Genomic DNA, 22902 nt, shown 5'->3' on the forward strand with positions numbered 1-22902 from the left:
TGTATTGTATATAGACTTAGCCTGTACCATATGTCTGCCTTTGCATACATTGTATCACTCTAAGGCAGATCACTGGTAATGTGGAGAGAGATATTCTGATGAGTGCTACTGCACTATTTTGCAAGTGATTTGCTTTTTCAGTGACCTTTGTGGTAATAGGTGAGAAGCCAGATGATTGCTTAGGGTATCTAGGTTTGTAGTGCATTACCAGTAAGCAAGATCTCTACACTGAGCTGCCTATTGTCAAAATGAGCTTTTCATGTTCATAGCTAGGGGAACCCTTTACATGGTATCTTAGATTATCCTTAAGGCTGAAAGTACCACTGCTAATACGCATCTGTTTTGCACTAGGTAGGAAGGTGAGGATCAGTGTGACATCTTTTTGCACCTGACAGTACTTTGTTTTCCTGTACTATGCCCCCTGAACTCACTGTGCCAGCAGCTGCCAACCTCTGTTTTCCACTGCAATGACTTTATTGGATAGTAACAGGATTACACTGATGCAGCAGGACAAACTACCTACTATGCTCTGGAGAGTCTGATGCACTGTCTTGATTAGCTTAAACATGTGGGGAAATTGCACGTTACAAAACCAGCTTGTTTTATTCCCTTTTGTTTTATGATGGAAAATATTCCTAGCTGTTCATTTTGCCAAATCATTGCCCCCAAAACCAAACACGGACAGCAGAGAAGACAGGAAGAAAAAGAAACAGCCAGCCCCTCCTTAGGATCAGACAACAGGTGGGTGGTGGTTGTTGTCAATTCAGGAGAGAGATGGCTCTTTCCATAGGCAAGCAGTGTCCCCTTGTAGTCCCTCTGTGCACAGTGTGGAAGGTTGAATCAAGAGGTGAGGCCTACTTCTTTCCAATTCCCACATGATAAGGAGTTCCCCTCTGTCCAGCTGTCAGGACCAGCAGGGATAGAATCTGGTGAGCAGGCAAGGATTCATATCCAGGCCTATCTAGGAGGTGCTGTTAGGCCTGAGACGTACTGTGGCTTGAAGTTCAACAGACTATGCCTTCATTAGACTCCCAATTTGGAACAGAAAATAAAGAGAAGCAAATAAAGGGAGCAAACAACACTGATGAAAAGCCGCTCCTTCAAAGTCTCTATATATTTCATATTTTTTCGGTTTGTGGAAAATTATCTAGATCCAATTGCCGGCATTGGAGGATTCAGCTCTACTGGCCTTCTTGTGCAGAGGTCTGCAGACAACTGTAAGATCTATCTACAGATCTGCCTGATCTCCCATTGGCCCCGAACATGGTGGATCTCAGGCAGTTTTACTGTGTGTGTCTGTGTGTGTTGTAGGAAGCCATGGAACAGAGCTTCTTGTTCTATTCTATTATTAATTATTTATTAATATATGTATTTTATTTTATTTTATTTTATTTATTATGTTATTATGTATGTATTTGTGTCATGGTAGTGTCCAAAGGCCCCAATGTGGGCTAAGGCTTCTTAGTGCTGTACAAATATAGCGCAGATGGTTCTTTTTGAGTCGCTGCAAGGTCAGTGGATCTATAACTACATAAATTCACCAACCAACCACCTTGCGTAGTTTTGACAAAGCAACATTGTGCATCTCTGAGGCTGTATTCCTCCTGCACAGTGGGTTTGACAGGCAGTATACAAACACACGATAAAAAGACAGTCTCTGTCCCACAGATCTTATGCTTTAAGACAACAGACAACAGGTAGATACAACAGACAGACTGGGAGAGCACAAGGAAACAAGTTTACCGTAGTCTCTGTTCTATCAAGTGCCCTGAGCCAGGCATTTCATTTCAAAGGAGTCACTGCACTCTGAAATTCGGCTGTGCACTCCAGGATTAGAGGACTGTGTGTGGTGACCTTCAACCTTAATCTGGTTCAGTTGAGTATGGTTAGATGTATCTTTCTTTGAATTTAATCACCAGTTCTTGATCAGTTGAAAGGTTTGGTGGTCAGTTACAAGGGGTTTAGCCTCTCAAAGGAAAGAACACTTTGCTTCCACTACTGTGCTGAACTCTGCTTGATCAGAAAGTACATAGTCACAAGCAACAGAAATCAGAATTGGGTATGCTGCATGGCCAGCACATGTACAGAGGTTGGTAAAGCTGACTTTCCTGTCTCATTTCTCTGAGTTTTTGCATCAGTTTGTGAAAAAGCAGATAAAAATGCAAATGAAAGTATGCTAGGTGTTGGTATACTATTTCATTTCACACTAACAATAGAATTTTTTTTGCATGTCTACTATCTTTGCTTATTTTATGAGCGATGCTTTAGCTGTTTGTGTGACTGGCCCAAAATGTTCTGAGGGCTTTGTTAGATAGATTGTAAATTTTGCTGTATATTTTCTCCTTTTGAAATTTTCTCAATTTAATCAACAGGTGACTATGATATTCAGATATGAATGAATCTGAAAATGATAAATAAAATAATTTAAAACAAAACACATGTAAAATATAAATAGCTGAAGAAACCCCATGCCCCCTTCTTCTGAAGTGGGATATTGGCTTCAACTAGTTTAAATGACTACATTGAGCTACTTATCTTTTCCTGGTGAAGGATGCCTGCATTCTATATCCTTCTCCAGTAATGAATGTAACACATGCCATTTTTAATATTAAAAGGACACTGATAGGGCTGTTAGGGCTATAACCAGACCTAGCAACTTTCTGTTCAGTTCCTGGGTATGAATATTCACTTGCATTTCTTAATATCCCTCTGTGATACCTCCCTGCTTCATTCTTATGAGCAGGCAAGGTACTGAAATACACAGGACATTGCCTTTGGAGTAGGCTGGGCAGAACACTGGATTGGTAGGATATATGCTTGTGCCTATCAGAGACAAATCAAGTGCCCTGGGTGTGTTGCTGGCAGGTTGCCCAGCATGGTGATTGAGATAGTTTGTTAGGAGGGTAGCCCTTGTCTTGGAAGGCTGATAAACTTTAGGAATGAAATGAATATTTTAAAACATATTATTTTGAGGGTAGAATGTATTTTCAGTCACCAGCCTGGAGAGGATCCATTCAGTTTCTAATACCTGTTCATTTAATTTTTTTAATAGGTGATAGTAAAGTGATTATTTCAATTCTCGTGTCTATTCAGGGTCAGATCGTAGGGTCTGGCAAGAAGTGCTCAAAGCAAGTCAGGAGTTGGGGGAAGGATGCAAAGGTGACTTTAACCATCTTTGCATTTCCCTGAACTTGGGGCAACTCTGTGCGAGGCTGGTCAGTAAGTGCAAATTAGAGTAGGCTAGAGACCAGGATGATACACAGATGCACCAATATCGGGGAGTACAAAGACCGCTTAAAGCCAGCTCTAACTTGCAGTGGCTCCAAGAAGTTATTACAACAGCTGCGTTCCTTTTTCCCTGGCCATGACTTCTGTGCTGGCTGAAGATGGGGGCAGGGGTAAAGATCCCTCTGTGTTATGGTGGTTTCTCATGTGGTTGGTTTCAGATGCTCAGCCCTGGTAAAATGGTGAAGTTTTACCTCCATGTCTTCTAGACTTGCTCTGAGCAGGGTTACTCAGCAGCCTGTAGAAATGCTGACAGCCACTTTAGTGCTCCCACTGTTGCTAATTCTGGTGGAGTTGCTAATCGCTAGTGGGAGAGTTCCATAAAATCCTCGGTGTAGTCAACATTTGGTAGATCATATCTCAGTCTTTTCCATTTCAGATACATAATTTGTTTCATCAGGTATTTCGGAAATATCCTTAATCAATTTTCATTGTAAACCTGTCTGACAAACACATTTAAAAAATCAGTGTATACTAAATTGATCTTCAAACTAAATGAATTATTTATGTAGTTTGTCATCTTTTTGGATCATAATGGTTAAATACAATGGTAGATTTTCTAAATGATGTTAGTTTTTTGTAACAGTCCCTGACTACGCTTTAGCTAAAGTACACTTGAAAAATCTTGAGGGACATGTTAAAAAAATGTTCAACTGGTTTAATATTTTCATTAGAAATAGACATATTGTTAATTCCCTATAAACAATAATATTTGTTGTTTTAGGGAAATATTTTGTTCTTGCGATAAGAATGCACAAAAATATTGAGTAGTTTTCAAATTATTGAGTAAAAAATACTTTTGGGCAAAAAAATTACATTTTAGACCAATAATGTTCGAAACCAGCTTTGAAATGTTGGTGCTAGGTCTGTTACTGCAGTTGAGAAGCAGTTGTGGGTGTGATTTGGATGCTGCTGCATTACATCTTGTGGTGATGTAATCAAGCCAAAAGAAAAGAATGGAGACAAGTAGAGAAATATATCCTAAAGGAATTCATATGCATAACTATTGTGGACAGATAGATTTTGCACATAAAAATTCTGCACATGGAAGTGACAAAATCTATAATCTATCTTGTTAGGTGTTAGTGCACCAAAAGTGCATACATAGTGTATATTCATAAAATCATATATGTGCCAAATGGAGGTCATAGTCTGAAAATCAGGCTCCAAGCGTCTCCATTTGTTGTTTTTTATTTGCCTTGCTCTTAAATGTATTTTTCCTTTTTTTGTTTTGCCCTTCTGTATTTTCTCTCACTTCTTTCAATCCCAGCCCATCTCCTCTTTTACCCAAAACACTCTCTCTGCTTCCTGACCCTAAATCACAACTCTTTGTCACCATGAGGTGCTTCCCCCAAGGTCTTTCTCTTTTTCCATTTGGGGTCCAAAGAAAGATAATGTGAGGAATCTGATTCCATGGAGAGGGAGGACATATTTAGTTTGTCCAGTGTTTTTTATTCAGTCCCTAAATATTTTATGTTCAGTTTCCATTAATTAAAATATCTGTTAGCAGCAGTAGATAATTTCACACCTTGAAAATAGGATCCATGTTTTTTAAAAGTATGAAATATTTAGATAAAATGGTGGCAGGTATGTGTAGACATTCTAAATTGCTATCAATACCACTGAAAAATCCTGTTGAATTTATTATTCAGGGACTGCAGGATATGGTGTTTGATAGTCACTAGATGACATTCTCTCTTCAGCATCCATATTGGATCAATGCTCTGACATGTTATTAGGGCGCACTATGTTTTTTGATGAGGTCAACTTTGGATCACGTGATGATTACCTGTTCTGTTCAGTCTCTCTGGGACACTTGGCAGTGGCCACTGTTGGGAGACAGGATAGGGGGCTAGATGGACCTTTGGTCTGACCCAGTATGGCCGTTCTTATGTTCAGAGGAGATATAAAACTGAGGTTTTGACCTCCTGTGGTCATTAAGTTCCCCATGGTACTTTTCACAGGAGAATGAGCGTTAACCCCAGTGTCCCACCCAAATTCCAATTGGGCACAATCTAATTACTCAAATCCCTCCTCTAATTTTAATTGTATATGTGGTATTCTTTGTTGCTTTCTGCTATAAAATTATATAGTGTTGCTGTGTGCTATTAAACAGCTGCTTCATTTCAGTAGAGGACAATATGAGCATTGGGTATAGTTAAAATTTGAGAAGAGCAGAATGAAAGGCAATATATAAAGGCAAGTTGTTGTTATTCAAATGTTAGTATCCTGGCTACCAAAAATAACTTTAATGTTTGTTAAAAATTTGAGGCAAGAGTAAACATGTTTATAGCTTTTCTCAAACCTAGAAAAATTGGATGAGGGTTTTTTTGGCCAGTTTATTTGTTGTGAGAATATTGTCAGACAGCCCTTGTCTTTAATTAGGAGCTGGAAGGCTTAGTGGAGAAGTTGGAGCTCAGCATTTCAGAACTTCTGTATATCTGGAGAGGTGCTGAGCTCAGGGAGATGGAAAAGATGAGATTAGGTGATGAAAAAGAACTGTATTTTTGTACCCCTAGTATTTTATCAATGGGCAGCACTGGCAAGGATCTGTTATGTGAAGGTTTTTAGTACTAATGCAATCTGTTTGTTTGTGGGGACTTTCCTTTGATAAAACTTAATGTGAAGCTGAACCTCTCAAGGTCCATTTCTTTATCCATCCTTGAATCCACTAATCTGAACATTTGCCTTAGTTTTTCTGCAAGAGATAGTTCGAAAGTGTAAGTGTAATGCCAGGTGTTAGCCTGCCCACTCTCCACTCTGAATTTTGGCCATATATATTGATCTGGACTTCGTGACTCATGCCTGATTCTGTAATGGGCTCAAACTGGACCCCTGAACCTGAGCCCCCTTGGGCTTGTTTCTAGTTACTGCTGGCACTTACATGTCATTGTCTTTAGTTTTGCTACACTGCACTGTGTGGATCTTATTTGTTATGGGACTGCTGTGGTGGTGAATGAATGGGACCCGTAAATAGAGTCATGCACAGGGTTTCTGCATACAACATAGTGATCCATTGTTTCCTGATCCGTTATGTGGTACAGACTTCAAACAGAACAAAGCTAGCTTTGATTTTGGGTAGTGTCTGGATTCTCCACCCAGTGGTGTAGGCAGGGCTGGCTCCAGGGTTTTTGCCGCCCCAAGCAGCAAAAAGAAAAAGAAAAAAAAAAGCCGTGATCGCGATCTGCAGCTCTACTGCCGCTACTTCAGTCTTCGGCAGCAATTCAGCGGCTGATTCTGCCCTCCAAGAGGGACTGAGGGACCTGCTGCCGAATTGCCGCCAAATACCCAGATGTTCTGCCCCTCACCGTTGGCCGCCCCAAGCAGCTGCTTGATGGGCTGGTGCCTGGAGCCGACGTTGGGTGTAGGGAAGTGCATATTTCTCCTCTCTCTGCCACTGAGGCTCTTTGTGCCAGAGAGGAGAATGTTCTCAGAGGGAGGGCAGGCATAGTCAGAGAGTAGTGATCAATGGTTCACACTCAAGCTGGAAAGGCATATTGAGTGGGGTTCCGCAGGGATTTGTCCTGTGTCTGGTTCTGTTCAATATCTTCATAAATGATTTAGATAATGGTATAGAGAGTATGCTTATAGAGTTTGTGGATGATACCAAACTGGGAGGGATTGCAAGCATTTTGGAGGACAGGTTTAGAATTCTTAACAAACTGGAGAAATGATCTGAAATAAACAGAATAAAATTCAATAAGGACAAATGCAAAATACACAACTTAAGAAAGAACAATCAGTTGCACACATACAAAATGGGAAATGACTGCCTAGGAAGGAGTACTGCAGAAAAGGATCTGTGAGTATAGTGGATCACAAACTAAATGTGTGTCAATGTAACACTGTTGCAGAAAAAGCAAACATCATTCTGGGATGTATTAGCTGGAGTGTTGTCAGTAAGACATGAGAAGTAATTCTTCCACTCTACTCAGCACTTAAAAGGCTCATTTGGAGTACTGTGTCCAGTTCTGGGCACTACACTTTGCTAAAGATGTGGACAAATTGGGGAAAGTCCATAGGAGAGCAACAAAAATGATTAAAGGTCTAGCAAATATGTCTTACAAGGAAAGATTGAAAAAATTGGGTTTGTTTAGTCTGGAGAAGAGAAGACTGAAAGGAGATATAACAACAGCCTTCAAACATGTAAAAGGCTGATTTAAAGACAAATGTGATAAATTGTGCTCCTTAACCACTGAGGACAGGAAAAAAATGTAATGACCTTAAATTGTAGCAAGGGAGATATAGGTTAGACATTAGCAAAAACTTCGTAACTGTAAAGATAATTAAGCACTAGAACAAATTGCCTAGCGAGATTGTGGAATCTCCATCATTGGATCATTGGAGATTTTTAAGAACAGGTTAGACAAATACCTGTCAGATATGGTCTAGATCAGTGATTCTCAACCAGGGTCCCCCTAGTGGGCTGCAGGCAGGTTTCAGGGGGTCTGCCAAAGAGGGCCAGAATTAGACTTACTGTGACCCAGGGCAGAAAGTCAAAGCCCTACCACCTCGGGTTGAAGCCCAGGGCCCTGAGCCCTACCCCCCGGGTCTGAAGCCGAAGCAATGTAGCTTTGTGGGGGCCCCTGTGGCATGGGGCCCCAGGCAACTGCTTTGCTTGCTATCCACTAATGCTGGCCCTGGCTTTTATATGCAGAAAAGCAGTTGTGGCACTGGTGTGCCATGGTGTTTTTATTGAATGCTGCCGGTGTGGGGAATGGGCTCAGAAAGAAAAAGGTTGAGAACCCCTGGTCTAGATAATACTTAGGCCATGTCTGCACTTCAGAATTAAGTTGACTTAACTTACCTTGGGATACAGCTGCTGCAGTAATTACATCACTTGTGCATGTCTATTTTGCTCCTTGTGTCAGTCATGTGCGTCCTCACCAGGAGTGCTTGTATGTATTGTACTGTCAGTGTGGGGCATTGTGGATGCCAGTAACTGTCAACATAAGCGATGCAGTGTCTACACTGATACTGCATCAACCTAATTACATCAGCCTTGACTTTGCCTCACTCATGGAGGTGGAGTTATTAAGTCCGCGTAGTGGGGCAGTTACCTTGGTGGGAGCAAAATTTAAGTGTGGACACTTCCATAGTTAGGTTGACGTAAGCTGCCTTGCATCGACCTAACTCTGTAGTGTAGACCAGACCTTAATTCTGCCTCAGTACAGGGGACTGGACTAGATGACCTATTGAGGTTCCTTCCAGGCCTACATTTCTATGATTCTTGTATTTAAAAGCATCCAGTTATCTAATCTGCCAGAAGAAAACAATATCATGTGACTTTGGTGACCCATCCTACTCTGTGAATAGTGAACCATTTGCAAACACTGCTAGTTGAAAATTGGCCAGGTAGACAATTTGGTTAATCCCTGTGATTAATTAATACTTTCACAGACAACAGGATTGGTTTGCAAACAAGCAGTGAACAGAAAAGAGGACTAAGCCCATCACATAACTGATTCATAACAAATTATTTCACCAGCTCTAGTGTTAATTTTTTTTTTCTAATGAAAGCAGGGAGGCCTAATTTCCTGATCTCTGGGGACTGCCTGTTTCTGATTCCTTCTTTGGCCTTGGGCAGAAGTCACTTAAGATCCCAGGGTGAAATCCTAGTCCTATCGACATTAATGGCAAAACGTCATTGACTTCAATGAAGCCAGGATGTCACTCCTTGCCTCAGTTTACCTATTTGTACAATATGAGTTTTATAATAAGTTTTTTACCTGCCTCATGGGGATGTTCTAAGCATTTATTATTTGATGTCTGAATATTGAAAATTCAACCAAGAGTGGTTACTATTTTACGATGCCTTATATAGCATTTCTGTTGTGTTATTTTAAGATAGAATTATTTCCCTTGTTTGTGATATTACAGGAATTAGAAGAAGCAGTCCAAATAATTGTATGTGATTTGATATGTATTAGAAAAGGAGATTGAATTAGATACATGGTTAGTGACATGTTCAATGTGTCTCACTCTTTTGTAGCTGTCATTGAAAAGAAGAGGGAGCAAAGACTTGCAAAAATCAGAAAGAAAGTCACAGCAGACACCCACTGAGGTATGTTAAAGTAATAACAGCCCAGATCCTCAGCTTGAGGCTTCAGTGGAGCTACACCAATTTACATGAACTGAGGATCTGGCCCTTTGTTTTTGTTGTTAGTTTTGATGTTTAGTATTATATCATACTGCTGTATGGGATATAGGGATCTTGGGCCCAAATCTGTAGTCTTGACAACTGACCCAATCCTGCACTGAGAACAGTACAAGTGGACCTGTGCATTGACTGCAGTTGGGTGCTGCATGGGTTCAGAAGTCCAATTTGTAGGATCCGGATGAAAGGCAAAACTCCCATTGAAGTCAACAAGACTTTTATCTGACCAGGACTCCGGGACTTGGCCCTTTGGTTGCAGACTTTGAGACTCTTTTCTATATATGTTGCCTTATTTAACTGACTTTCAATTTTGGTTTTTCAGCCTTTTGGGTATGAAGCTTAGAAAGTATCCTCTCACTCTCTTTTCACTTTCCACACATCATGAGCCAATAAAATCTTAGTCTTTCATGAAAGGATGCTGGAAACGCATGTTTTCTGGGAGTAGTTCAGGCTTTCATAGCAAAGAAAGAAGGCTTTTTTGTCTTAATCTCATCTTCAGATGTAGAAAAATAATTGTTATAATCACATTTTAACTTCTGATGGTATATTGCTTTTATTGTTAACCTTTTGATTTAAAGCTGTGTTTGATTTCAAGTGGTGCTCTCTTTATTGACATAAAATTATTTTCATTTTTTTTTTTAAGGAGGACAATGAAGATCTGAAATGCCAGTTGCAGTTTGTTAAAGAAGAAGCTGCCCTTATGAGGAAAAAAATGGCTAAAATTGATAAGGAGAAAGACAGATTTGAACATGAGCTTCAAAAATATAGATCATTTTATGGGGATCTAGACAGTCCCTTACCGAAAGGTGAAGCTGGAGGACCACCTACCACGAGGGAGGCAGAACTCAAGCTTAGATTGAGATTAGTAGAGGAAGAAGCCAACATCCTTGGAAGGAAAATAGTAGAACTGGAAGTAGAAAATAGAGGACTGAAAGCAGAGCTTGATGATTTAAGAGGAGATGATTTCTCAGGAACAGCAAATCCCCTCATGGGGGAACAGAGCGAATCTCTCTCTGAGTTACGTCAGCATTTGCAGCTAGTTGAAGATGAGACAGAATTGCTGAGGAGAAACTTGGCTGACCTGGAGGAACAAAACAAGCGCATCACAACAGAGCTAAACAAATACAAATACAAGTCTGGCACCCATGAGAGCTCAAGGCACCATGATAATGCTAAGACAGAAGCACTGCAAGAAGAGCTAAAAGCTGCCCGAATGCAAATCAATGAGCTCAGTGGCAAAGTCATGCAACTTCAGTATGAAAACAGAGTGTTAATGTCCAACATGCAGCGCTATGACTTGGCCTCTCACCTCGGGATCCGGGGCAGCCCCAGAGACAGTGATGCTGAAAGTGATGCAGGGAAAAAAGAAAGTGATGATGATTCCCGCCCTCCCCACCGCAAAAGGGAAGGTCCCATTGGAGGGGAAAGCGACTCTGAGGAGGTACGCAATATCCGGTGCCTGACTCCCACTAGGTCTTTTTATCCTACATCGACTGGGTGGCAGAAGAGCTTCACAGATCGGCAGCAGATGAAGGACATCCGCTCTGAAGCCGAGCGACTGGGCAAAACGATAGATCGCCTGATTTCTGATACGAGTACCATCATAACGGAGGCAAGAATTTATGTGGCCAATGGGGATCTGTTTGGACTCATGGATGAAGAAGATGATGGCAGTAGGATTCGGGAGCATGAGCTTCTTTATCGAATCAATGCACAGATGAAGGCATTTAGGAAAGAACTCCAGACTTTCATCGACAGACTAGAAGTTCCAAAGTCATCAGATGACCGAAGTGCAGATGAACCTTTGTCAGTGAGTCAGGTAGTTTTTTACTTATTACAGCCGCGAGGTAAAAAGACACTGCCAAATAGTTTAAGCCTTTAATTTTTTCTACAATGCATTAAAATTATTATAATCTGATGAGCAAAGTTTCTGGTTCGAAAATATTTGTGATTTTAATTTTAAATCCCCCAGTCCATCACATGGTATTTGATCCTCCTAATGGAGTCAATGGGGCTACTCATGTGAGTAATGACTATTCACATAAGGAAGGGTTTGTAGAACCGGGCTTCTCAGCATTAAAAAATAAATAAACAAAATATTGTAGATACTATTATTGTGGGAGACAGAACATTCTAGCTTTGCGGCAGTGTTTGCCAGAGTTCTTCTGACATCACCAATAATGTCAGTGCACAAATGTTCTTTGGCCTGAGGGAGTGAAATGGAAGTGTAATCTGAGTGATGACCAAAAAGAAACTGTATAATAGAGTATAGCAAGTGTTTGAACAGATCAGATGGTTAATGAAGTATGGTATATTGCATATATCATAAAGTGACTCAAGCCTATGCTGCAGTGCAAGGAAAAGAAACAAAAAACAACAAAACTCCATACTACATGCAGTGTTGTGCCATGCTGAATTCAGGGAGATAATGCCTTCCTGACCCCTGTGAATATCATCTTATGCCCGGAAGAATAATATTTAATTACCCTTATCTTAACATGAGTAACTTCAAATGTTGCTATTGGTCCTAAACTTCTCCAGACTTCGTAGTAAGTCTCGTATTAGGTTATATTAACTTTGTAAGTACTTCTAGCCCTACAATAAGAATTGTTGCCAGGTGAAGCTGAAAGCTATTATTTCTTACTTATATGTTGATTAATTTGATTGTTTGTTCCCTTGTATCTGAAAATCACAGACACAGGCAATTGCTATAAGTGCACTGTATAAAATCAAAGTGTGACAGAGTGCGTTGCATCTTTTAACAAAAGGAAAAGACATTATACCATATTTTCATGCAGATTATGGGCCCGATCTGGCATTTATAATCATAGAATCATAAAATTGTAGGGCTGGAAGGGACTTCAAAGAGTTAAATCCTACCCCCTGCACTAAGGCAGTACCAAGTAAACCTAGACCATTGCTGACAAGTGTTTGTCCAACCTGTTCTTTAAAAAATTCAATAATGGGGATCCCACAGCCTCCCTTGGATGCCTGTTCCAGAGCTTAACTACCCTTATAGATAGAAATTTTTTTCCTGATATCTAACCTAAATCTCCCTTGCTGCAGACTAAGCCTATTACTTCTCATTCTACCATCAATGGATGTGGAGAATAATTGATCACGATCCCCTTTATAACAGCCCTTAACATATTTAAAGTATGTTATCAGGTCCCTCCTCCCTCAGTCTTCTTTTCTCAAGATGAAACATGCCCAGTTTTTTTTTATCCTTGCCTCATAGGTCAGTTTCTAAACCTTTTATTGTTTATGTTGTTCTCCTCTGGACACTCTCCAGTTTGTCCACATCTTTCTGAAAGTGTGGTGCCAAGAACTGGTCACAGTACTCCAGCTGAAGCCTCACCAGTGCCGAGTAGAGTGAGACAAGTACTTCCCATGACTTACATCCAGCACTCCTGTTAATACACCCAAGAATGTTGTTAGCTTTATTCACAGCTGCATCACACTGTTCACTCATATTCAATTTGTGATCCACTATAAATAGGGTGACCAGATGTCCCGATTTTATAGGCACAGTCCCGATTTTTGGGTCTTTTTCTTATATAGACTTCTGTTACCCCCCCCACACACATACTCCCTGTCCCGATTTTTCACACTTGCTTTCTGGTCACCTTAACTATAAACCCCAGATCCTTTTCAGCTGTTCTGCCACCTAGCCAATTGCTCTGCACAGTAGAAACTCCCATTAATTTAAAAGGAGACCTGTGCATGGAGCATTTGAAGGACGGGCTCACACTGTGTAAGTGTAATTGATAACTTAGTATTTTCTAAACAAACAAACAAATACGGTATTTAAATCAGTAATTTGGGGGCATAGCCCTGCAGGCATTCTGCATGCAGACCTCCCACTGAAGCCAGTGGGAGTTCAGCACATAGCACCTTTACAGGATTAGACCCTGCTTCACTGCTTATTCTGTTGAAATGTTGAGCTTTCCTTTTTATTAATTAACCGTTCTCTGTGTCTTTGTATTTACTTTCCCAGATGTTCCAGCCTATCATTTTACTTATTCTCATCCTTGTGTTGTTTTCATCCCTTTCTTACACAACAATATTTAAACTTGTCTTCCTTTTTACACTATTTTTTGTATTATAAACCTTTAATCATTTATTGTTCGTTGTAGTATTATTTTCAGTTTGTTCATTTTGTCCACCCTCCAAGATAAGAAGTACAAAAGATATAGTTTCTGTAGTAGCCACTGCTGTAAAAACACTGAAGACTACTTGTTTGCAAAAAAGAACAAAACAAAGTGAAACAAAAACAAAAAGCAAAACAAAACCTAAAAAAGCCACCCAGTTGAATAAGAATTCTCCTCACCAAGGTATTCCAGGTAAGCTAACAGAAAATAGCTTTTTGTTAAATTTTGTCTTAAGAAAATTGTTTTATACTTTTATAATAAAAATGTTTTGAGAAAATTGAGCCAATTTAGCTAGTATTCATTCATTTTTATGTATTTGAATTGATAGGGTCATTCTGTTTTCTTTATTTCAAAATATTTGTATTGCAATTCCAAGTGAACAGTAAAATCACCTCTAGTGTGTATGTTACAATTGTTTTTCACTGCTTTTGTACATTTTGTTTGATGGTGGACTCATTTGACAGTGGTGTTTTTTACCAGTGTGTGGTGTGGATTTGACACTCAAATCCAAGTGATAAGAGCAGGAAGTTTGCATTTAGTCTGCCTCACATGTATGGCCTTCCTTGGGCAGGAATGGACATCCACAGCTTCTGTTGACATCGCTGAGAGTTGTGGATGCTCAGTACCTTTGAGGACATTATATCCTATCCTGTTTGAGGTCCTTATCCCTTCAGTGGTGAATGATAGGGAGGAGGTGTCAAAGTTAGAATGGTGTGTAATACGACAGTTTTGTGTGAAAACACAGATTGAGAGGTGGCACAGGGATAGAAAAACTGTGCAGCGTTCACCTGGTCTATCCCTCTCACCCCATACTGATCAGCTCACCAGCCTTATCCTGTCTGTCCATCCCTCTTGGCCACTGCCCCTAATTTGCCTCCCTTCTTTACTGTAAGATTTGCTGGCTCACTCCACCCTGGCCTGACTTTTCACCTCCCCACATCTGGTTCCTGGCTCAAAGAGGAAGTCAGGAATTGGCAGCCAGTGGAATTGAGTCAGACATGGAGAGCGAGCACATCTGGCAGGGGTAGAGCCCTCACTTGAAGAGTCCCATAAAGCTCAGTCCTCTCCCCTGTATTATTCAACCTGGGACACGGGGACAGCTGGTGGGGACAATATGGTCTGAAGTGACACCAGTACTCAGATGACACCAGTCTCTACATCTCCTTTGTGTCAGATCTAAACAAAACCATCTTCCAGCTTGCTTTGTGCTTAGCTCAATCAGCCCTTAGATAAACAGCAACTGATTAAAACTGAGTAAGATGGAGGTGATGCTACTGGGAAGAGGGACATGCCTCGAAGAATTGGCCTTCTCTGTAATGTACCCCTCACTGAGGCATGTGCCCTCAGTTTGTTAAATCAGTCTTCAACCCTGGAGTCTTTCGGACTCCTCACTGCTCATAGTGGCAAAAAGGCTACTTCTATTTGTGACCAGCCTATAGGCTGCAGCCCACTCTTTTGGTCATGGTGGTCCATGCATTTCTGATTTTTAAGAATGATCATAACAACTAAGTATTATCTAGGAATGAAGCCACACATCCTGAAAAAATATCAACTAGTATAAAATGCAGCTGCCTTTCTGCTTAGCAACATAGGTTGCCATGGACCTACCATACCAGTGCTCTGCTATTTGCACTTGCTACTAAATAAATAAAGTTCAGGTCAGTGTTTCTGTCCTAGTATTCAAAACCCTCCTGGGGATTGGCCCCAGCTAATTGAAGGAATGCCTTTCAGTGCTAGAGACTCAACTTTCATAGGAGCTTCGACCTAACTTATGGAATTCATTCCACAGGAGCTGAGAAAGTAGTAACTTCACAGAACTAAATGCAAACCTCATTTCTTTGATTGAGCTTTCTCTCAAAAAGTTCTTCTCCCATAACAACATAAATAAAACAAAACAAACAATCAAAACCCCTTAACTCTAATCAAGAAATGTAATCCTATCTTTTGTGAAGAAAGCAAAAGAAACTGTCTTTGTTATTTCATTGTAAATTATTGAGAGGTATGCAGATGCAATGGTAATGAGCACCACATAAGGAGTAGACCCAGGTTCTCAGCCCTTGGAGGACCTGCCAGTGTGTTGTTAGAAAAAGTGACCTTAACCCATCTTTATATTTCTCATATTCTGGGGAAGGATAGGACCTGGCCTGGTCCCTGGAGTAAGTCAGAGGACCATGAAGGCTTCTCTAATTCATGCCCAGTTGCTCAAGGGACCATTCCATCAATTAGAGATTAGTAGGGCTAGGGATGCTATGACGAGATATCTTCCCCCCAAGGAACGCTCATAGTCTCCAAAGGGTCATTCACTTATTGCTTGGTGATGTCCTTATCCACAGCAAGATCACTGAAGAAGAAAGCCCTTGCCTTCTCCCCTTTTCCCCATCCCCAATCATCAGGATTTCTCAGCACTTCCTGAGAAACTTCTGTTTCCAGAGAGTTACAATGCTGCAATTAAAAAAAATATTTCTCCAAGCTAAAGCTTGTCATATAAAAATTTTAGCACAAAGGGATTTTTGTTTGTTTGTTGTTAAATCTCCCTTGAGGAAAAGATCAGTTTGGCATTTTTAAATGTTACCAACTCAATCAATAAAAGAGGAACATTCAGATCTGAGCCTGTAATGCTGGATGTGGATTTTAAGTCATACTTTTCTATCTTCTATTTAATAAGGTCTTGATTTTAAATTCCCTCGCACCAGTTTAAATCCAGAGTGAGTCCTTTGAATTCACTAGAGTCATTCAGCTTGCAATGGTGTGAGATCAGAATCTGGGTTAACTCTCAATTATCTTGATTTGTGTGTATAAAAGTTATACCCTGGTGCAATATGTTTATTAATTTATAGTGATCCAAAATTCTTTCTGTAAACAATATGACTGGATTTCTATAGGGGTTTTATGCTTTACAAAAACTAATTTTTTAGTAGCCCTACAACAAATCATTCACACAGAACAGCTTTAATCCGTCTGTAAAGGTGTTTGCAGGGATTTGCTTCTATCTCGGAATTCAGCAGCAGCTATGGGTCCAATAATACCCTGAAACTGTGACATCTGAGTCAAGACGTGAGAATACCTCTGCATAGGACAGAGAATTTATAACCCCATCAATTTCTCAAGATGCCTTCCCTTGCCTGACAATGTCACATCCACTTTTTCTGAACTGGGTTTAACTCTTTCAATGCTCTAAGTTAGGCATTGGGAAAGCAGCCCAGAGTCCAGGTTCCATGGACTTCAGTAGAACTGTGCTGATTTACATCAGCTGAGTGTCTGCCCCAGACAGCTGAATATCAGCAGCATAGCATATGGTACTGCAATCCAAATCATCTCTCAATCTCCAGATGCCTTGTGTCGATTTTGAACAAGAGGGTTGACAGAATGAAACTGTGCAGAGTAGGGCCTGGTCTACAATAGGAATTTAGATCGGTGTGACTACATCTCTCGGCAGGGGGGGCCTGAAAAATCCACACTGCCAAGAGACGTAGCTATACAGTACACCCTCGCTATAATGAACCCATCGGGATCCACGCCATTTGTTCGTTATAGCCTTGGGTTCATTATAGCAAAAGATCCCTGCTGCTAGGGTGAGAGGGCAGCTGAAAGCTCCTCCAGCCAGAGGTGGATTAATGTTTTGCCAGAGCAAATGTGGGGCCCCCCCTTCCGCGTGCAATGTTGCCCCTGTTCTGACCCTTCTGTCTGCAGCCCCGCACACAGCGCCCACCCCCATCTCATTCTGTCCCTTTCCATGCACTGTCCTGCCCAGTCCCACACATGGTCAGCCCGATTCTGGCCTCGCACTGTGGCCCTGCAGTCTTACTCCTTTCTCCCCACCCCATGGCCCTAAGACTGGAGAAGCTCTGTCTCCTTCCAACCACCATGGCCCTGGGCCACAGCGGGGAGTGAGAGTTCCTCCAGTCTTGGGGCTATAGGCATAGTTTGACTGCTATATTTGGGGGGACAAAACATGCCCATGCACACACGCACACACACACGCATGCTGAAGTCAGTCCCCTTGGTTCACTGTCTCTCTTCCTCTGCCTACAGTGGTACCTGGGCTGCAAGTGCTGGGGGGGACAGGACGGCATAATGGGGGAGCCCCAGCTGCTGCTGGCAACCACTCTGACACCGGCTGCTGCAGTGATGTCACTGTTACCTCCCTGCTGGGGCTGCTGCTGCCCAGAGTATGCTACATGCTGGGCTCCTGCTTCCCCCTTACCATTCCCGTATCCCCTTCTCTTCCTCATCCCCTCCCCATTCCTCTCCCCTTCTCTTCTCCCCCCATCTCCATTGCTTTGCCCACCCACTCACGGTTGTAGAGGAAACAGGTGGGCACTAGAACTCAGAAGGCTGTGTCCAGCTGCTGAGGCAGGACCCAGGGCGCAGAGGAAAAGCTGCTCCGTCCTGCTCTGTCCACATCCCACAAGCCAAAACATACAGGGGGCGGGATTTAGTATGGGAATGACAAAGCCTCTCCCACCCCAGGCGAGCAGAGCCAGGGAGCAGAGTTGGGTATGGGGGTGCCAATTTTTCCACAGCCCCCAATTAGGGTTACCAGGCATTTGTTTTTTGACCGGAATGCCCAGTTGAAAAGGGACCCTTGCAGCTCCAGTCAGCACCGCTGACCAAAGTCCAGTTTGCACAGGGCTGGCAGGCTCCCTACCTGGCTCTGTGTGGCTCCCAGAAGTGTCCCTCTGCTCCTAGGCAGAGGCGCAGCCAGAGGGGCTCTGTGCACTGCCCCTGCCTCTGTGCACTGCCCCTGCCCTGAGCACCCCTGCCCTGAGCACCGTGAACTGCGGCCAATGGGAGCTGCAGGGGCAGTGCCTGTGGGTGGAAGCAATGCGCACAGACTCCTGCCCGTGCCTCTGCCTAGGAGCCAAGGGACATGTTGCCACTTCCGGGAGCTCCCCAAGGTAAGTTACCCAGAGCCTGCACCCTGAACCCTCTCTTATGACCCAAACCTCTTCTCCAGCCCTGAGACCCCTCCTGCACCCAAACTCCCTCCCAGAGCCCACACTCCAACCCCCTCCCACAGCCTGAGCCCCTCATTTCTGGCCCCACCCCAGAGCCTGCACCCCCAGCCCAGAGCCCATACCCCCTCCAACATCCCAACCCCCTGCCTCAGCCCAGAGCCACCTCCCACTCTCCAAACCCCTTCCTACACCCTGAACCCCTCATTTCTGTCTCCACCTCGGAGCCCACACCCTCAGATGGAGCCCTCACCCCCTCCCGCACCCTACCCCCTGCCCCAACCCGGTGAAAATGAGTGAGTGAGCGAGGGTGGGAGAGAGCGAGTGACAGAGGGAGGGGATGGAGAGAGCGGGTGTGGGGCCTCAGAGAAGGGGCAGGGCTTAAGGACAGAGGGAGAGGCAAGGGTGTTAAGCTTTGTGTGGTTAGAAAGTTGGCAACCCTACCCCCAACTGGCCACAGCTCCTTGTCACGGGCCCCGTCAGCCCAGTTGCTAATTCTCCACTGCCTCTGCTGTAGTGGTGGTGCTGGAGGGACTGGGTTAATTATAGGTTTGTTGTTATGAAGAGTGTTAGGGTGTACTTTACCTACCGCATCCTCAGTGTAGACAGTGGTAGACCTCCCAGGGAGGTGGATTACCAGTGCTGATGGGAGAATCTCTCATGTGGGCATAGGTTGTGCCTACACTGAAGTACTGCAGGGGCACAGCTGTGCCACTGTAGTCTTTTAAGTACAGATGCCCTAAGGAAATGTTCATTGCTCACTAAATGCCATACTGGTGGGGGTTGAGTTAGCCCTAGCTGAATGAAAATGGAGTGTAGCTTACATTTTGTTCAAATGAGGCATACGCAGATGTGGAAGAGAACCTGTTTTATTAAAATAAGTATTAATATTAGTCAACATGATCGTATAACATATGCTTAGATTTGATTACAAATCTGGCTTTCATGTTAAAGATGGCTGCAGCATAATCAGCATCATTATAATAACCTACCTCTATGTACTAAATTTCACCTCAAAGGAGACCAATTCACTTTACAAATTTGCATAGGAATCACTTCGCCAATCGTTGAAATGCAGGCACAGATGTGGTAGAATGTTACAACTGTTTTAGCACCAAAATACTTGCAAACACTACCACGCATAGTGCTCATTGTCGTGAGTAGTCCCATCCAAGTAAATGAGACTATTTATGGTAGAAAGAGATACACCCAATAGTAATCATTTGAAGGACTGGTTCTTAAAAAGTGCACAGAAATGCTACATTACAGTTAAGGCAGGAAATGAAAAGTAACATCCATCTGCAGCTGCAGAAGGAATTTTGGTAGGTAGAATGTAATTAACACAAATTTGAATTTGGGCAGAATGGTGGGATTAACATCCTGCTTTTGCAAAAAATGCCTTGGGATTTGACCACAAGGACCTCCTGTGCTTTATATCTGTCTGAAAGACAGCTCCTCCTGCAGCACAGTGCCTCTGCGGCATTCATTCAATATTGCTTCAGAGGGAGGAGTCCCACTTACATAGGCCTAATTCTGATCTTACTTACAGTAGTGTAAATCAAATAGTGTAACGCCGATGAATTCATTTTGAGAATTGAATCAGGTCCTGAATCATTAATGCTACTCCTGAAGCACTCTTGAGTTTTTCTCAAATGTCGCCTATTCTAGCACTGAGCAGATCTTACCCTACTTAACTAACTTGTGAAATAACAACAGGATTACTAGGGTTGTCAATTAATCACTGTTAACACAAGCGATTAACACAAAAAAATTAACTAGATTTTTTAAAAGTTGTGATTAATCGTAGTTTTAATCATACTGTTAAACAATAATAGAGTACCAATTAAAAGATATACATTATTTTGGATGTTTTTCTACATTTTCAGATATTGATTTCAGTTAAAAAAGAATACAAAGGCTACAGTGCTCACTTTATTATTTTTGATTATATATATTTGCACTGTAAAAAAGATAAACAAAAGAAATAGTATTTTTCAATTCACCTAATACAAGTACTGTAATACAGTCTTATAATCATGAAATTGCAACTTACAAATGTAGAATTCTTATTTTTTTACATAACTGCATTCAAAAGTAAAACAATGTAAAACTTTAGTGCCTAAAAGTCCACCCAGTCCTACTTCTTGTTCAGCCAATCACTAAAATAAATAAATGTGTTTACTTTTACAGGAGATAATGCTGCCAGCTTCTTAGTTACAATGCCACGTGTAAGTGAGAACAGGCATTCACATGGCACTGTTGTAGCTGGCGTTGCAAGGTATTTACGTGCCAGATATGCTAAATATTCATACACTACTTCCTACTTTGACCACCATTCTAGAGGGTATGCTTCCATGCTGATGATGGGCTCTGCTAGATAACGATCTATTACCCACACAAAATTCTCTGTTACTTGCATACTCTAGGGGCACCCACCTTTACCCTGTTCCTAGGGCTCAGTCGTAACCTTACACTCTAGGGCACCCACCCTTACCCTAGGGCTCAGGCGTAACCCTGGTAATTTAGGCACTCACCCTTACCCTTCTGTGGGCTCAGGTCTGCGGGTTTGTGGGGTCTTACCAGTGAAAGAGTGTTATGCAGTAATATCCTACTTAACCTCTATTTATTAACAATCACCAAAACAGAATGTACATGCTAAGCATGCAGTGCTCACCACTCACAATGAGGTAGATGAACTTTCCCCTGATGGCCCGTCAGGATCAGATCATTGAGGGGACTTCAGCTTCCGCACGGTGTGGATGGCAGCTTGTTGAGGTCTGGCAGCTCTGATCTTAGGGCTGTGTCCTGGAGTTGGTTCCCAAGAACTTCCTTTTGGACCCCAGTTTATATATGAAACTTGAGTCCTGCTTAGCTATACCTTAACCAATCATTTTACTGGAATATTACTAATCAATTCTCAAACCAATCCTAACATACTGTAAAATAATTCTTTAACCAGTCATACCCCATCACCTTAATTGATTTACATCCAACAAAATTAATTATGTAACAAACAGAAACAATCAAAGAACCAGAGACCCTACAGACAAACAATAGAGAAGTGGAGACCATAAAGACAAAACAATAAAGAAATGGGGATTTTACAACCACAGCTGTTGACAAGTGAATTGCCAGACAGAATGCTGTCAAGTTTTCTTTAACCACCTTAAGATCTGTTTCTTTATCTTGTGATGCTGGGTGCTATTAGGACAGGATTGCCTTCTTAACGGCCCGATATTACATTGTTTTAATGTAATTTAGATGGAATGTGAGGATGTGACTTTCTGCTTCTTGACTAATGGCTGCTACTCTCTTAATATGGCTGCAGACAAAGGCCTTAGGCCTTACAATATGTCAACAGGAAAAAGCCTTATCCTTACAGATCCAAAGCAGTGTGGACTGTTGCACGTTCATTTTCATCGTTTGAGTTAGGTGCCACCAACAGAAGGGTGATATTTGGTGGTTTGGGTTCTGTAGTTTCCACATCAGAGTGTTGCTCTTCTAAGACTTCTGACAGCATGTTCTACACCTCGTTGTCCCTCTCAGATTTTGGAAGGCACTTCAGATTCTTAAACCTTGGGTCTAATGCTGTAGCTATCTTTAGAAATCTCACATTGGTACCTTCTTTGCCTGAACAAGAAGTACGACTGAGTGACCTGTAGGCACTGAAGTTTTACATTGTTTTGTTTTTGAATATGGTTACGTTAAAAATAATTCTACATTTGTAAGTTGCACTCCCACAATAAAGAGCTTGCACTACAGTACTTGTATGAGGTGAATTGAAAAATACTATTTCTTTTATCTTTTTTACAGTGCAAATATTTGTAATAAAAATAATAATATAAAGTGAGCAGTGTACACTTTGTATTCTGTGTTTTAATTGAAATCAATATATTTGAAAATGTAGAAAAACATCCAGAAATATTTCTAATAAATTTAAATTGGTATTCTATTATTGTTTAACAGCGCCATTAAAACTGCAATTAATCACAGTTTTTTTTAATCTTGTGGTTAATTGCGATTATTTTTTTAATCGTTTGGCAGCCCTAAAGATTACTGCCATGCGTGCAACATTATGGTAGCACTGTAAAAAATGAACATTTAAGGTCATTCTGTGGCCTTCACAGATTTCTCACCAGGACAGGTTCTGAATGTATATTTTCTTTGAATACAACCAGAGAAATTTAGTCAAGTCAAGTCTTTCAAGATCCAGATGTACATTCTTTTAAATAATAAATGCCTCTAAAAGTTTTCTAAGTTGTTACTGCAAAGTAACTTACACATATGAAAATAAATGGTAGTTTGAAAGATCTTGTTCAGGGACAAAGATATTTCTTTCATCTGAACATATGTT

At 41.6% G+C, this 22902-nt stretch overlaps 1 protein-coding gene across 3 annotated transcripts in view; it reads left to right on the top strand.

Annotated features, from left to right (window-relative positions):
• Positions 1 to 22902, top strand: part of LOC127049126 (protein SOGA3-like) — a 74940-nt gene that overhangs the window by 25185 nt on the left and 26853 nt on the right. For 2 of the 3 annotated variants that reach the window (XM_050949548.1, XM_050949549.1), the window contains exons 6-8: positions 9278 to 9349; positions 10086 to 11261; positions 13440 to 13785. In XM_050949548.1, the coding sequence (XP_050805505.1) occupies positions 9278 to 9349; positions 10086 to 11261; positions 13440 to 13550 (1359 nt within the window). In that variant the 3' untranslated portion in view covers positions 13551 to 13785. Of the gene's footprint in view, positions 1 to 9277; positions 9350 to 10085; positions 11262 to 13439; positions 13786 to 22902 lie in introns of those variants that run through there. The other variant, XM_050949550.1, reaches the window with a different exon arrangement.

Source organism: Gopherus flavomarginatus, chromosome 4 (assembly GCF_025201925.1).
Source record: "Gopherus flavomarginatus isolate rGopFla2 chromosome 4, rGopFla2.mat.asm, whole genome shotgun sequence".
Classification (NCBI taxonomy): Eukaryota; Metazoa; Chordata; order Testudines; family Testudinidae; genus Gopherus; species Gopherus flavomarginatus.